Raw genomic sequence first — 16,926 nt, forward strand, 5'->3', positions numbered from 1 at the left:
CACCAGAAACAACATTCTAGACCTGCACCAGGCTGGGAAGACTGAATCTGCAATAGGTAAGCAGCTTGGTGTGAAGAAATCAACTGTGGGAGCAATCATTAGAAAATGGAAGACATACAAGACCACTGATAATCTCCCTCGATCTGGGGCTCCACACAAGATCTCATCCCGTGGGGTCAAAATGATCACAAGAACGGTGAGCAAAAATCCCATAACCACACGGGGGGACCTAGTCAATGACCTGCAGAGAGCTGGGACCAAAGTACCAAAGGCTACCATCAGTAACACACTACGCCGCCAGGGACTCAAATCCTGCAGTGCCAGACGTGTCCCCCTGCTTAAGCCAGTACATGTCCAGGCCCGTCTGAAGTTTGCTAGAGAGCATTTAGATGATCCAGAAGAGGATTGGGAGAATGTCATATGGTCAGATGAAACCAAAATAGAACTTCTTGGTAAAAACTCAACTAGACGTGTTTGGAGGAGAAAGAATGCTGAGTTGCATCCAAAGAACACCATACCTACTGTGAAACATGGGGGTGGAAACATCATGCTTTGGGGCTGTTTTTCTGCAAAGGGACCAGGACGACTGATCCGTGTAAAGGAAAGAATGAATGGGGCCATGTATCGTGAGATTTTGAGTGACAACCTCCTTCCATCAGCAAGGGCATTGAAGATGAAACGTGGCTGGGTCTTTCAGCATGACAATGATCTCAAACACACCGCCCGGGCAACCAAGGAGTGGCTTCGTAAGAAGCATTTCAAGGTCCTGGAGTGGCCTAGCCAGTCTCCAGATCTCAACCCCATAGAAAATCTTTGGAGGGAGTTGAAAGTTCGTGTTGCCCAGCGACAGCCCCAAAACATCACTGCTCTAGAGGAGATCTGCATGGAGGAATGGGCCAAAATACCAGCAACAGTGTGTGAAAACCTTGTGAAGACTTACAGAAAACGTTTGACCTCTGTCATTGCCAACAAAGGGTATATAACAAAGTATTGAGATGAACTTTTGTTATTGACCAAATACTTATTTTCCACCATCATTTGCAAATAAAGTCTTTAAAAATCAGACAATGTGATTTTCTGGATTTGTTTTCTTCTCATTTCGTCTCTCATAGTTGAGGTATACCTAGGATGAAAATTACAGGCCTCTCATCTTTTTAAGTGGGAGAACTTGCACAATTGGTGGCTGACTAAATACTTTTTTGCCCCACTGTATATGTCATGTATATTTTTTTACAAGATCTACCAAAAGTTAAAGTTAAGTTGAAGTTAAAGAGAGGAGTTTGACTCACTTTGTTCCTCTTCTGCTGCACCTCACTGGGATCTGTGTTGAGAGGGACGAACTGATTGGGGTCCTCGATCCGGATTGGGGTTCCTGTCTCTTCAGCCTTCATCCACTGTGAAAACAAGTAAGATAAACACTATTTGTTCAAAACAAAAACCAGTCAAAACTGTAAATATACGTATGAACTCTACTAAGACAATTTATATGAGAACCCATTTATATAACACTTTAATTAAGGCACTAAATAGCTGGAAACATGAACCTGGGAAACTGAGTCAAAAATAAACGCAGTTCTTTATTCAGCCAGTAGATGGCGACCTGGTATCAGGTTTTAACCACTCAGGATCAACCGGTCAAAACAAAGTACTTTCAAGTACAATAAACTGGATGACAAGTCAGGCTATCATGAATGTAAATGAACATGCTAAACCCTTAGGAAAAAGATCAGTCATCAGCTATCTCCAAACCTTTAGAAATGAAAACAATACCTCATGTCTTTCAAATCATCTTACACACACACACTCACCGTGGTGGTCCTGCTGTTGTAGCGCTCCTCCCCGCCCTCCACGTTGACCTTGGTGTAGCTGTTGGGCGAGTTGAGCCAGCGCGTCTTCTCCCTCTGCTGCCGCTGCTGCTGGAACTTGAAGGGCAGCCGCGTGGCACAGTCCCCGTCCTCCTCGAACATGAACGCTGTGACCGTGGCGGGGATTTCCACCTCGCTCTTGTGCCTGGGCTTCTCTCGCATGATGGGGTGTCTGTAGGCGTGACCCGTCCTGTAGCCCTGACGCAGGAAACAAGATCACAATTAGTCTGTTTCCTTTCGTATGAGTTTAAAGTTTTGCAATGACCAGGGAAAAAGAATCCAATGGAGGCTAATTCATACATTTGTTCTTTTCTGATGTGTTTATGCAGTCCCCATTTGACCTGTGGTCCATCCTGTTTACACCACTAGAATTATAAATGGTGTTAGATCGTAGCTCACTTCATTATACATGCATAATGATGCATTCAGTGTTTCGTTTTTGCACCAGAAGGATCAGAAATGAGCATTTGTTCTGTGACTCTTGTTGAGCTGCCAGTGTCGCAGTTAGTGAAATGGAAGAGAAAGAGAGAAACAGTGGTGTGACCACAGGGTTCTGGCAGCAGAGGACAGAGTGAGAGAGCCATTTCCTGTCTGACCCTCTCTCTCCATCCCCCCTCCACCAGTCATCCCTCTCCTCTTTATTCTCATCTCTCCGTCGCTGAACTCTCACTTGGTCCTGCTGTTCGTCAGAACGTTTTTCCACACTCGGCTTGACAGTGAAGTTCCGTTTAGTCCTTCTCTATTCATATCAGCACCATTGTCACAGTGGACCTTTTAACTTGAATTGACCCCCCCTTCTTTTTATGCAGACAGTCAGCTGAGCTGTTCTTTTCCCCGCAACATCTTGACTCACATTCGCCCATTTTCTACACGTTTAATCAGCTCGTTTTTTGGATCTGTAAACCTGTGGCTAGTAAGGGATGTGGAGAGTAGTTACTGTAATTCCCCCCCACTCTTTCTCGTAACTTTTCTGGGTCTTGTACTGAAAACAGGGGCTTATCAGATACAAATTCTGCGATAATGAGGTGTCAGGAAAGATAGCAATGACGCTGGGATGAGCTGGTTAGAGTCTCAAAGTGCTGAGAGGCAGTGACTCAAAAGAGGAAAGAGCAGAAAAACAAAGAAATAAGTGAGATGAAGAGTGTCGGATGTGTAAGAAGGTGACACAAGTAGTGACGAGACTTATGGCCCGTCCACACAGCAGCTTTAAAAAAATCTTCCAACGCTTCCAACGCTTCTCTGCCTGTTCACTTTGAATGGGGTGACGTCACTTTGCCTCGCTTTTCGCCGAACTGCATTGTGGGGAAGCAAAGCGAAGATTTCCAGGATTTCCAGGATTTTCAGGATTCAAAAGTTGAGCAATGTTCAACTTTTGAAACTGAGATGGAAGCGTCAGCCAATCAAATCCCGTTTATGCAAATCTGACAGTACAAGCGCTAGCCAATCAAACCGCGTGTAAGCTGGGAGAGCCAGACCGCAGTTAATTTTCTCATATTCCAAACGAGAAATTACGGTAGCAAATCACCCGGTTCTTTACGACCAGACTATTTACCGGGATACAAACCGGAGGAACCAGGCATGGAGGGAGGTGGCAGAGACAGTGGGTGAAACTGGTAGGTTTTCACCTGTGTGGGGATTTTATATCCAGTTTACTTAGTTTTAACATTGCTATTGCTTTGTACGTCGGGGGCGGGAGATTCATGTGATTGGTTGTTGGTTGCGTTGCTCGCAAAAAATCCCCAAGCTTTCAGACACGCCCACCTCCAAGATTTTCAAGATTTTTCAAAGCTGCTGTGTGGAAGGGCCGTAAGACAGACGATAAGAGGAACTCAGACGGAGAGAGAGTGAAGACATTCACCAATGCCCGACAGAGCATCTCTTTGTGGTGATGCAACATTAGTGTGTATAATTGAGTCCTTTAAATTAAATCTCTCCCTCCTCAAGCTGGTTCTATATTGTGCTTACTTAATGACATTTGTACCCACACATAGCATTAACCCTAACTATTTCCCACGTATTTTCTGATAATACACTTTACTTTCTGTAGGGGGCGCTCTTTTCCAACTCTGTTCTCCCAGTGTCCACCACTGCACATTGTATCTACCTAGTCCCTCTTTAATTGATTTCAACAAATACAAGAGTGATTATTAAAACAACCCCCAAAGGAGTTAACCTGCAGAGGATATGCACAAAATAATGTAATACATTGAAGCAATGCTAATAGGTTGTGTTGCTATTTTCTATTTGTAATGAATGACAAAGCCAAACAGACATTACGTTTAATAAAATTGATACAAAATCAGTTTAAAAGGACTTGTTTTGTATTAAAATGTCTCAAAAGGCCAAATCATGTTGTCAAAAAAGGAAAATAAATCCTCTGAGTATTCTCACTTCATAAAACACACAACACATGTGGAAATGGTTAATCCAATCAAGTTGCTTAATGACCCCGAGTCATTTGATAATCAAATAAGTGTTATTTTCCTATCAGTGTGTTTGTGTTGAATGTGGGATAGTCTCAGTTTGATTTCTGTGGACTCACCAGGTTATCCAGCATCCTCATCAGAGACTCAAACTCCAGCTCGCCACACTTCCACTTGTACTGGCCACACATGTTGATATCTGCTGTGGTCACGTCGTGCGTCGATGATTTGTACTTCTGTTGGTCCAGCACTATCAGGTTGTCTACGCCGCCAGCACACGAGATGGCCTTTACCTACAATCACAAAGAGGGGACAATGTCTGTGAGCATCCACTGCGGCTAATAAAATACAAAAAAAGACAAAGACACCTTTCATAGCATTACATCTGGGTCATATCATCATCGGTTGAAAGGGAGAATATGCAGCATTGCACCAAATTGGGAAACCCCTCAATCTAAAGCTACAGTAGCACCAACGGATATACAGTACATGGCATACAACAAACATGGTGGGGGGATTTATTTATAGAAATTAAGCTGGGCTTGGCAGGATGGATTAATGTTTTCTTATGCTTGAGCGGGGAGAGTCAATCAGGAGATTTGGCATGCCTGTTACAGCGAGGAACAAAACAACATCTCTAAAATCCTCTGTACAAGTGAACACAAAGACACGCAAGAGTCCAACAGCGAACACACAAACTGTAACAATACCTTTGATACATGATGACATTCCTCAGAGCAAGTGACAACATGTCTGATAGCTAAACATATCCTGATACAAACTGTAGGTATGCGACACATTATGTTCCTTTGAGTAGATTTCAAACGGGATATTATTCAACAATAAATGATATACAAGTGGATATATATACAGTTAAACTGTCTGTGTTTATGTTGGATGGATTACGTTTGGATTCTTACTGCCATGTTTCAACAATCATGTGTTATTTTAAGCTGACATTTTAACTATTTATCTGTTACCTTAAGCTAGCATTTCAGCAAAACTATCCACACACACTATTGACAAAAGTACCCCCTCGAGAGAAATTGAACAGCACTCAATAACATTTATCTTATATGATAATCATTATTTTCTCCTGCCTGGTGCAGGCTTCCTGGAATCCTCTGTATTCTTTCCGACTGGCTCAATACATTAAAGGAAGAACAACATTTTCTACGTGCTGCGCTGGACCGATATCAAAAACAACATTTCAGCTACTTACTCCCTTCATCGCTTTGAGACTGTTTTGACAACATTACCCACGAGGCAAGAGATTATGAACTATGGAGTGCTTTTTTAATAGTAAATAGTGAAAGTGTTGAAATGTGAAAATGGCTTTGGGGAGATTATATTTAGCACTGATGCTGGAATGTCCTAGATTCCAAAAACAGCAGCAGTTGAATGTGTTTGTCCCTACCTGGATTTCGCAGGCATATTGGGTATTGTAGATGTAGTGAAAGGCCTCTTCAACGGTTTCACCAAGAGCAACCACACCGTGATTCCTCAGCACCAAAACCTGAAACACACACACACACACACACACACACACACACACACACACACACACACACACACACACACACACACACACACACACACACACACACACACACACACACACACACACACACACACACACACACACACACACACACACACACACACACACACACACACACACACACACACACACACACACACACACACACACACACACACACACACACACACACACACACACACACACACACACACACACACACACATTAGGGATGCCAGAAATGTCCATTAAAGATAATCTGTTTTGAGGGTTGGACCAGATGATGTCAACAGAACTTGGAAATTCCCTATTTTCTTTGCCAAATTAAATTCTGTTGCACTCCGATCATTATAAAACAAAGCCAATAGCAAGATGCTCTCACAGGGAAGCACATGTAGGGACAGTTAGAAGCAGGCACATAAGGTAACTGACATCAGGACTGGTTTGATAGTCCTGCTGCTGTTTCATCCTCCAAATCAACCCCACCCTGATAATCATTCTTAACTGCAATGACAAGAAACAAAAACACTCCTCTCCTGAGCCTGTTAATTAAAAATACCTCAAGATATCATGTCTACACATCAAAGGCGTACAAACTGTTACTTCCTGAAATGTTTTCTTATTTTCATGTCTACATCTGCTGTCTGTGTGAGGATTTTGGATTAATGAGGGCACATAGTTAAAGGGATAGTTTGTAATTGTGTTGGGTGTTAGATGGGAAGGTCAATACCATCCTCTACATGTCTTTGTGCAGTCAATACAAAGCTAGACCAATTCTCATCTAACTGCAGGCAAGAAGTAAATTAAGCTATATTTTACAAGCAGGCTTTTCATTTTAGAAAGATTAACCCAGCTGGAAAACCTTCCCCAGTGCTTGGTTTTCTTGGTTTCATTACCTTCGCTGTTGGCCCCAGGGCCTTCTGCAGCTCTCTGCGCTCCTCCTGTTCGTCCAAGCTGCCCTGGTAGTTATAGTAGGCGATATCACCCAGGAGCAAAGACTCCTGGGAAATCGGCAGGATGCCACACTTCATAGAGGACACCTTAAGCAGGAGGAAAGTGAGAAGAAAGCAGACGCATTGACAGGTGTATCACAGCTGTTTTATTCATCTGAGTCTGTTAGATGTGTCTGTGAGGAATACACTGAACTGATCTGTAATTAGCCTTTTTGTTGCATATCAAAAACACTTCCCATATCAATGTCTGTTTACCAATCATTATTACTTTGCATTCAAGGTTACAATTACACCATTCCAGTTTCTAAACCTCCCTGAGACAACTCAAAATCCAATAGTTTTTCACATTCCCTGTCAACAAGTGCTTCAGGTGTTCAGCAGGTTAATCGGCTGCGTTGACAACCATTATCTAACAGTTTGAAAACTTCACAGTGGAACTTGAACTCACAGCAGCCGTGGCAGGAGTGTGCACATGTATGACGCAGCGGATGTCTGGGCGCATGGAGTAGATGGCAGCGTGGGGGCTGAACCCTGAGGGGTCGATCCTCAGGTTGGTGGTGCCTTGTTCGATCACATCCCCGAGGATGTTCACCTTCACCTGGGGAAGGAGGAGAGGAGACAAAGTCAGTGAGGGCCTCATGGTGGAGCTGCTGGATGTAAAGCTGTTTCACTCCAACTGTATTTCAGTTTCTTAAAGCCCCTGTCACACTGTGCCGAAATTGACACTCAAATTCGGCTCTGATCCTAACAACATTGGGCCATTCGTGAGGGCATCTTAAGCCATCGTATGACCGCCGGTGGAGTTTCTCAGGCTCTGGCAGCAACTTCGTGAGCAGCAACTTCGTAAGACACTCGTGAGGGCATCTTGCCAAATCGTGAGGGCATCTTGTTATCATCGGTGCCATCGGGCATTCGCCCTCACTCTGATCGGGGCGAATGCCCGATGGCACCGATGATAACAAGATGCCCTCACGATGGCCTTACGAAGGGCAACATTGACACACAAATTCAACACGAAAATGAACCTTCGCAAGGTCTGCTCTACTTCTAACCTCTCTGTAAACCCGCTCCACACCTCCGATCACTTCTTCATTTCATTCTCTCTACCCCTTTCCAAACATAACAACCTCATCTCTTCTAACTCTGCTCCTGTCCGCCGTAACCTCCGTTCCCTCTCCCCCTCTACCTTTACCTCATCGGTGCTCTCAGCCCTCCCTTCCTCTGACTCGTTCCAACTCCTGCCTCCAAACGCTGCTGCAAAAACTCTCCTCTCGACTCTCTCATCCTCTCTGGACTTTCTCTGTCCTCTCACATCGCGGCCGGCTCGTCAGTCCCCTCCTGCTCCCTGGCTAAATGATGCACTGCGTGCTAATAGAACCATCCTTCGGGCAGCAGAGCGGAAATGGTGGAAATCCAAACACCATGACGACCTCCTAACCTATCAGGCTCTCCTCTCCTCTTTCTCTGCTTCCATCTCTCAGGCAAAAAGCACTTTCTTTCAAGATAAGATCCAATCTTCCTATTCCAATCCCAAAAAACTATTTTCTATCTTCTCCACCCTCTTGGACCCCCCCAAAGCACCTCCCCCCTCCTCCCTTCTGTCAAGCGACTTTGTTAACCATTTTGAAAAAAAGGTTGATGATATTCGCTCTTCTTTTTCTGACTCACCTTTACTCACCGCTGGGTCACCAGACCCTCCCTTCACCCACACACTGACCTCCTTCTCCCCTCTCTCTCCAAGTGAGGTTCTTACCCTCGTTACCTCTGCCCGTCCTACCACCTGTTCTCTGGACCCTATCCCCTCAAACCTCCTTCAGACTATCGCTCCTGATATTCTACCATTTCTCACCCATTTCATCAACACTTCTCTAACTTCTGGTCACTTTCCAAACAGTCTCAAGGAGGCAAGAGTAAACCCTCTCCTAAAGAAACCCACTCTCAACCCGTCTGATGTTATTAACTACAGACCCGTCTCTCTCCTCCCGTTCCTGTCTAAAACACTTGAACGCGCTGTCTTTAAACAACTCTCCTCTTATCTCCATCAGAACAACCTTCTGGATCCGCACCGGTCTGGTTTCAAGGCAGGTCACTCAACAGAAACTGCTCTCCTTGCTGTCTCTGACAAACTGCACACTGCTAAAGCAGCCTCCCTCTCCTCTGTCATCATCCTTCTGGACCTGTCTGCTGCATTCGACACGGTGAACCATCGGATCCTCCTTCGCACTGTCCAAGAACTTGGAGTTTCAGGCACTGCACTTTCCCTCCTCACCTCATACCTCAACGACCGCACCTACAGGGTTACTTGGAGAGGGTCCGAGTCCGACCCTTGTCAATTAACTACAGGGGTCCCTCAGGGCTCGGTTCTTGGTCCCCTCCTCTTCTCCCTGTACACAAACTCGCTCGGGTCTGTCATTAGCCCGCATGGTTTTTCATACCACTGCTACGCTGACGACACCCAACTAATTCTGTCCTTTCCCCGCTCTGAGACCCAGGTCGTCGCACGCATCTCTGCTTGCCTAGCAGACATCTCTCGGTGGATGTCTGCTCATCACCTCAAGCTCAACCTTGACAAGACTGAACTGCTCTTCCTTCCGGGAAAAGATTGTCCCACTCTTGACCTAACAATCAACATCGGCACCTCTGTTGTTTCCCCGACTCAGACTGCAAGGAATCTGGGTGTGGTCCTAGATAACAAACTGTCCTTCACTGCAAACATCGCTGCTACAACCCGCTGCTGCAGATACACGCTTTACAACATCAGGAGGATACGTCCCCAGCTGACCCAGACATCAGCGCAGATTCTGGTCCAGGCTCTCGTCATCTCACGCCTAGACTACTGCAACTCCCTCCTGGCTGGTCTACCTGCATGTGCCATCCGACCTCTGCAGCTCATCCAGAATGCAGCGGCTCGTCTGGTCTTCAACCTTCCCAAATTCTCCCACACCACACCGCTCCTCCGCTCCCTTCACTGGCTTCCAGTAACTGCTAGAATCCACTTCAAGACACTGGTACTTGCGTACCATGCTGCGAATGGATCTGGCCCTTCCTACATCCAGGACATGGTTAAACCGTACACCCCAGCACGTGCACTCCGCTCTGCATCAGCCAAACAGCTCGCTGCACCCGCACTGCGAGGGGGACCCAAGTTCCCGTCAGCAAAAACACGTGGGTTTGCTATCCTGGCTCCAAAATGGTGGAATGAGCTCCCCATTGAAATCAGGACAGCAGATAGCTTACACATCTTCCGACGCAAACTGAAAACTCATCTCTTTAGACTCCACTTCGAGCGATAAAATTACTAACAAAGCACTTATATACTAATAAAGGGCTGGCTTTCTAAATGCCAGTTGAGTAGCACTTGAAATGTTTGGCTCTATGAAACCTGATGTACTTATATGATTCTGTTTTCTTAAAGGTTGTATCCTCCTGGTCGAATGCACTTATTGTAAGTCGCTTTGGATAAAAGCGTCAGCTAAATGCAATGTAATGTAATGTAATGTCCTTCGGCAATTTTTTGGCATGCCAAAGATTTTGCCACGGCGGTCATACGATGGCTTAAGATGCCCTCACGAATGTCCCGATGTTGTTACGATCAGAGCTGAATTTGAACATTTCCTTTATCGTGTGTCCATCGGGTTGTTTTATTGCACAACAAAATCATGTTAACATATTATGTAAATAACCCAATTTGTGTTCTGTGAAACTGAAAAGGATATAATATATTATTTTGAAGGCGAGTTGACAGGAAGTTGTTGTTGCTATGGAAATAACATTATGGAGAAAACGGAGAAAAAAATCTTCTACATATAAAGACGGATAAAGTAAAGAACAAAGTCTGAACATATCAGTACAGTATTTTAGTACTTTAACATAATCGTTTGTTACTTTCGTTGCAGTTGTATTTCTTAAATGTAATGTAAATGTTGCCTTCGTGTGTGGTTCGGGGCCCTCTTGGTGCGAAATTCAGAATTCCATATTCGTGTGTCCATCGGGTGTCAATTTTGGGACAGTGTGACAGGGGCTTACAGGAAACACATCTGGCTAATTTTCAGGTTATGTGTTATAACATTTTACATGCTTTAATATTTAAAAAACCTCTTTATTTTTCTAATAATGGCCATCTAAAAATACCTTTATTTTCCCTCAGCCAGAAACCCTGAGTTTTAGCGCCTGGCTCTTTAATTGACCCTTTTGAGAAAGCCTAGTCTGCTCTGATTGGTCAGTGTTTCCATGTCTTTGTCATCAATCATCATCATTCTTGCAGCCAGAGAATGACTGTAATGACAATGTAGAGTCACTTTCTACCTATTTATGTTCAGACGTGACTTCACAACCTTATGTAAGTTCTGACGTCTGGTTTAAAGGCACACTTTCCGAATATGGTCTGTATGCAATTCTCAATGGATTGAACAATAACCCGCGTTATCACCAAAATACACTTTTTCTTAAATATATGACCATTTACTGATGCAAAGAGACTGAAATACAAGCTAAACAAACGTATAAAAACATGACAGCAGCATCATCTAGAGTAGACTCTGATGATACAGCTGTCAGACTGACGGCTCTCCTGAGATGGAGGAGAGGAAAGATGATAAGCCTGGAGGAAGATGTGCTGTAAAACAAACCATGCCCCAGATCAGTATAATCAAATATGCCCAGACACTAAAGCATCCTGGCAGATGCCCCCCTTAACACTGAAGCACAGAGCTCATAACTCACATTCATTAACAGAGAAGACATAAACACAAGTCAAAATCAATGAGCATGAAGAGAGAAATCACATTAGCAGCTTTCCCTCCTCTCTGTCCGCTCATCTCCAGGAAATGAATTGGAGCGTCACCAGGAAACATAATATAGTCAGGTAGTGGACATGACGTCCTTTACTATGACAACTTCATTACCAGCCAGTTAGCAGCGATTAGATCACAGGGCGGGAGAGAAGAGCGATGGAGGGAAAGATAGAGGGAGAGACCTGAAGGGAAGAGAGTTGGATAACCAGAGGAAATAAAGACGGATAACAGGAGATGGAGGCCGAGGTCCAACACCTGAAGAAATAGCAACTGACAGTCCTCGCTGTAAAATCTAATAACAAACAGAAAACACAGCTTTGCCTGCAGACTCTGTATAAATCAACTTTACCGCAACCACATGTTGCTCTGTGATACAAATTAGAACCTACAAGCTCACATTTCTCTTTCACATTACGAAGTCCAAGAGTGTGTGATCACAACAGGAAAGGGCATCCATCATCCAGGCTATTAAATACACCTGGTTTAGCTGAATGTGTCCAGAGCTTCACGTTTTACTCATGAGATGCACTTCCGCCGCACTTTGCTCTTTACTTATGAAATAATCCGTTCATGGAGAAACTAATTAAGGAAAGGATGAACCAGGAGGGTGTTGTTCAAGTGACATTTAGCCTCATTAGCAAAAACTAAAATAAGAAATTAATTGCATACAAATAATAAAACGGCATAATCAAATCACATAATAACGATAACTGTCCATCAGATTTCTAAGTGGAAGTCTCTGAGTGGAAGTCGGTAAACAATATGTGCAGAGTATTTTGAGCAGTCACCAAAAAAGAAAGCTGTATTTTCCGATATTTTTGATAGTGTATGAATATGATTGTGACTTGAACCAGTTTTAGTACTGAGTTCTTCTAAAAGTATTAAAAAGTACCAAATGCTAACACATTTATATATTTATTAAAAACATGACTTCCAAATGGTTTTCTTTTGTATCTTTATAGCTATTGCATACACTAACAACACAAACAAATCTATGAGTGGGTTTGGCTCGACATCCAACACGTGATTTGGTATTAGAACAAGAACACAGTGTTAAATTGGCACTGACATAGAATCATATTGATTCATTAAAACAGTTCACAGCTTGTTGGTGGTTTCTGGATCAACTCAAGCTGAAAATCAGAGACACCCCGAGTGCTGCTCTGCTTTTTAACAGCCGTATGGATGTTTGAATGGATAACCGTCTACAGATCTTTCCCCATGCAGAGGAAAAGTGAATGGCAGCAGCGGAGCGTACCTAACTACAGCCATCTTTGTCAGCGCACACACCCGCAGCTTAGCCAGCTGTCAGACGATCGAACATCGATCGGTTTAAATCACTTGTCCAGAGCGGTATCAGTTCACCCTGTCACGTCCTTCAAAAGGAAGCGCCCTCAACCCGTCAGTCAAAATCTGCCCTACTGCTGAGAGGCCCTTCTGACAAACATAGCACTTCTAATTATAAAAAGATGCCAAAGGACGTGTTAGAAAGAATCTGAAATGTGACTCTGCTGGATGGAAAGTACATGATAGGGGCCTGAAGAAGAAGTGTGGGCAGCTGAAGCTTGAACACCTAGACTATTCTCTAACACTGCACTGACAGCAAACTAAACTAATAGACACATGTTATCTAGAATTGTAAAAACACAAAGAAAGACCGATCTCTCTACAAACTCAAATGACCCCGACTTCACCTCAGCGCTCCAACAGAGATTGAGAGGGGGAGGCAGATGGAAACTGACCAAAGCCAACTACTGAACTCCTGCCTCCACTCAGATGACCACAACACGACCTCTCAAACTCCTTTATTCTGGATGACTTCCTCCTAATAAATCTTATTTATATATGCACTTAGAGAGAACCATGTAACTACCGGATCAAAAACATGCTGAAAGAGAGAGAAACCCAGGAGCCACAGTCTGGTATTAAAACACAGTCAGGGAAATCTGAAAGTGCCAGACAACATAATGATGCTGCGTCTTCCATGTTGTGGTCAACTCTACAGACAGACACAGAAAAACTGGAGGTGCTCCGGACACTATTGTAAATGACATAGCCTTATGAGTTCATGTCTGAGCATACTACACTAAAGCAGATTTCTTTATCAGCTAAATATAACATGGAACTTAAGCAGAGGACACAATTGATCTTAGTTGAACATTCAGTCTTTGAGAAATGTGTTCAGCGTATTTCTGGCCAGAGATGCACGTCACCCCCCGTTAAATAAGTGTTTGTTTGTTCCAAGGGCAAAACACGCACTAAGCTCGAACTGAACCTTTACTGCACTTTATCATGGCCATTACAATGTTTTTTATAATCTCTTTTTTTATTTAGTTGTTTGCCTTAAATGTTGTCTTTATGCTGAATGTGTGTGTTTTTGTCCTTAAATGTAAATCCCCTTGAGTAACAATAACTGAGCTGCTTCTCTGATTTTTACAATAGGTAGCTGTTTGTCATTGTGTTATTGTCATTATTTGCAATTACATTTGGCCACTGTTTTTAGACATTACTCAAAGAGGTATTTCTTTTGAGCATAGCTTGGGAAATATTTTGCATTTAAAAGTAAATTTGTTGATTGTCTTACTTGTTGTGCTTAATAAAAACTAACTAATCAAGACTGCAAAAATAGTGTGAAAAAAAAAGAATAACTGATGAAACAAATCTTTCTCAACAACCTTAAAAATGCGTAACTACATTTTAACTTCCTGCAGGTCAAACTGTGAAATCGGCCTGTCAGAAGTACGGCTCCTACAATCAGCTGTCAAGCCACGTTACACAAGTACTTATGTGTGTGTGTGTGTGTGTGTGTGTGTGTGTGTGTGTGTGTGTGTGTGTGTGTGTGTGTGTGTGTGTGTGTGTGTGTGTGTGTGTGTGTGTGTGTGTGTGTGTGTGTGTGTGTGTGTGTGTGTGTGTGTGTGTGTGTGTGTGTGTGTGTGTTTGCACAGGTGTTGAAAATAAGGTTTGAGAAATGTACAACAAAGCAGAGAGGACAGCAAGAGAAAATATAATAAATATATAATTCAAGGATCAAGTGACTTTTCTGAAAGCTTTGGTAATGTCCCAAAACATAAAGATAGACTTATACGCTTTGTTTAATAAGAAACACAGAAATGTTTTCTTCCTGAATACCAAACAAAATCCCCCAGGATACTGAAAAGCATTCTACTGGGCACATTGATATTAATGTGAATTTTCAGTGTCTGTTCATGTTTTATTCTTCATTGTTAAAGGAGTTTACCCAAAAGACAATAATGATACTCTAAAACACACATTTCTAGTTTGAAAACTGAAACGTTTTACACACCTCATAAGTTGTGTTTTACAATAGTTTTCAGTAAAATATTGAAGTTAAATTACAAATTAATCACCCTTTTGCTGGTAATGCTGACGCTTTTATCCAAAGAGACTTACAATAAGTGCATTCGACCAGGAAGATACAAACTTAATGAAAGTATATATAGTTTTGTAGACTTATTATATAGCCTGAATGAAATACTAACTTACTGGTTAGTAGGCTAAAATCAATGTAATGTAATTAAGACCACAAATCAGAGTTTTCTGAGAAATAAACATATTTTCCCTGATAAATTGGAACGAGCAGAATTAAAATCATTGAAGGAAACCAGAGGGAGAGTAGAGCGAGAGCAGAACAGACGGAAACAGATACTGAATCAGAAGGATGATTGTAAGGCAGGAGGAAACAGGGTAGCAAACTGATTATTAAACTCATTATTGATAATCTATTGACATAGCATGCGCTGTTGTCATGACAGCGTGTGCACTCTTTGAACCGAAACTTGACAGGCAAAAAACCTGAATGACAATATTTGCTGACTTGTAACAGGAAAGCAGCTGACGGAGAGAGGGGGCGAACACATGTCAAAAACACATGTGAGGTGCAGAGAGAGAGGAAGGGAGGCAACAACACACTAAAAAGGCAACATCTACTATGACCTCTTGATACAATTGAAGGAAGTCAATTGATGGAAATAAATGTCTGATTAAGCAAAGTGGAAAAGCATTAGCCCAATCCAGTGAAGGCCAAAACCTTATTATCTAAAAAGCAATGCTTTAAAACATACACAGAGCAGGACATTGACACCGTTTGCTACATATTAAATTTGTTTTACTGTAACCAAGGGATTGCTTGAGTCAAATTTAAGCTTTGAAATCAATTTCTCAAAAGTATTTTCACTGTTGGTATTTTCCTTCATTGTGTTTCAATTCAGTAGCTACTCACTTGAATAAAAAAGGCACACAAAACAATGAACCTGAAAATGAGCATAATAGGGACCCTTTAAAATGAGAAGAAAAATATCATAATTTCTGCGAGTTAAGGTTCCACGACTTCGGATGTTTCTTACCAGGTTTGATGCAGACGCCTCAGCGAAGGACAGTCCTCTGGGCATGATGACGATGTGATCTTGCTCTTTACTGACTCGCGCCTAAGACAAAGAAAAAGTCAAAACAATGTTGAGCACAATTATTTAATTGATTGAAATCTGCCGTCATACAACTGTACATTTGAAGAAAAAAATAATTCTATCCAACATTTCAGAGCTCCTGTGTTTTTTAAACTTGCTTAAATGACTTAATATGCACATTCGTTTAAAAAAACCTTTACAACACAAACAAACCTCATACAAAAAACGGTCCAATTCACAAAGAGCAGCACTCTTCAGAGAGTTGCAGGTTAAACAAGCGCATTTGTGAGGGGTGTCAAACTCATACTTTTTTTAATGCAGTGACGGGATGCAATTACAATTTCCTCTCTCTTAATAGTTTTTTTTTAGGTTTAGCTGGCAACCACCCCACAACATGACTTCCTTTCACCCCCTTGACCAACGCATTGCCCTGATGCAAAGTATTATACATCGCTAAATTGGGTAATTGCACTAAGCAGCATTAAGTAATATTCCTGAAATATCATTAAAGCAAGATATTCTGTAAATAATATGAAGGGAAGGTAAGTGTTCATTCTCTGTGATTTGACCCCAACGGTTTTTAATTCAGTCGTACTGGTGGTGCAGCTACTCACTGTGATGTAGGAGTTAGAGAAGTGCGCCCAGCTGAACAGGTCCACCAGTCTGTAGAGGCTGGCCAGCTTGCAGCGCGCCAGCTTCTCGCCTTTCACCATCGTGGTGGATTCAACTCCGTACATGTCGTTGATAGGAATGACCATCCCCAGACCTAAACAAGGTGGATAGGAAAATGTGTTAAAGAAAATGATCTAGGAGTAGTAAAATACATACACTTTTATCATATCATACTTTACAGCCCTAAAGACATCTGTCTTTTTATGTAATGATGTTTCTGACACACCTGGATCCACATGAAACTGAGGTGACGTAT

At 42.6% G+C, this 16,926-nt stretch overlaps 1 protein-coding gene across 6 annotated transcripts in view; it reads right to left on the reverse strand.

The window, feature by feature from the left end:
• The window catches only part of add3a (adducin 3 (gamma) a), an 87,009-nt gene that overhangs the window by 13,555 nt on the left and 56,528 nt on the right, over positions 1-16,926 (reverse strand). For all 6 annotated transcript variants that reach the window (XM_079667929.1, XM_079667926.1, XM_079667930.1 and 3 more), the window contains 8 exons: positions 16,613-16,764; positions 15,939-16,019; positions 7,230-7,379; positions 6,725-6,868; positions 5,706-5,804; positions 4,408-4,581; positions 1,809-2,063; positions 1,290-1,394 (listed from right to left, as the gene is read on the reverse strand). In XM_079667929.1, coding sequence (XP_079524055.1) covers positions 1,290-1,394; positions 1,809-2,063; positions 4,408-4,581; positions 5,706-5,804; positions 6,725-6,868; positions 7,230-7,379; positions 15,939-16,019; positions 16,613-16,764 — 1,160 coding nt within the window. The remainder of the gene's footprint in view (positions 1-1,289; positions 1,395-1,808; positions 2,064-4,407; positions 4,582-5,705; positions 5,805-6,724; positions 6,869-7,229; positions 7,380-15,938; positions 16,020-16,612; positions 16,765-16,926) is intronic.

Source organism: Notothenia rossii, assembly GCF_949606895.1.
Source record: "Notothenia rossii genome assembly, chromosome: 1".
Classification (NCBI taxonomy): domain Eukaryota; kingdom Metazoa; phylum Chordata; class Actinopteri; order Perciformes; family Nototheniidae; genus Notothenia; species Notothenia rossii.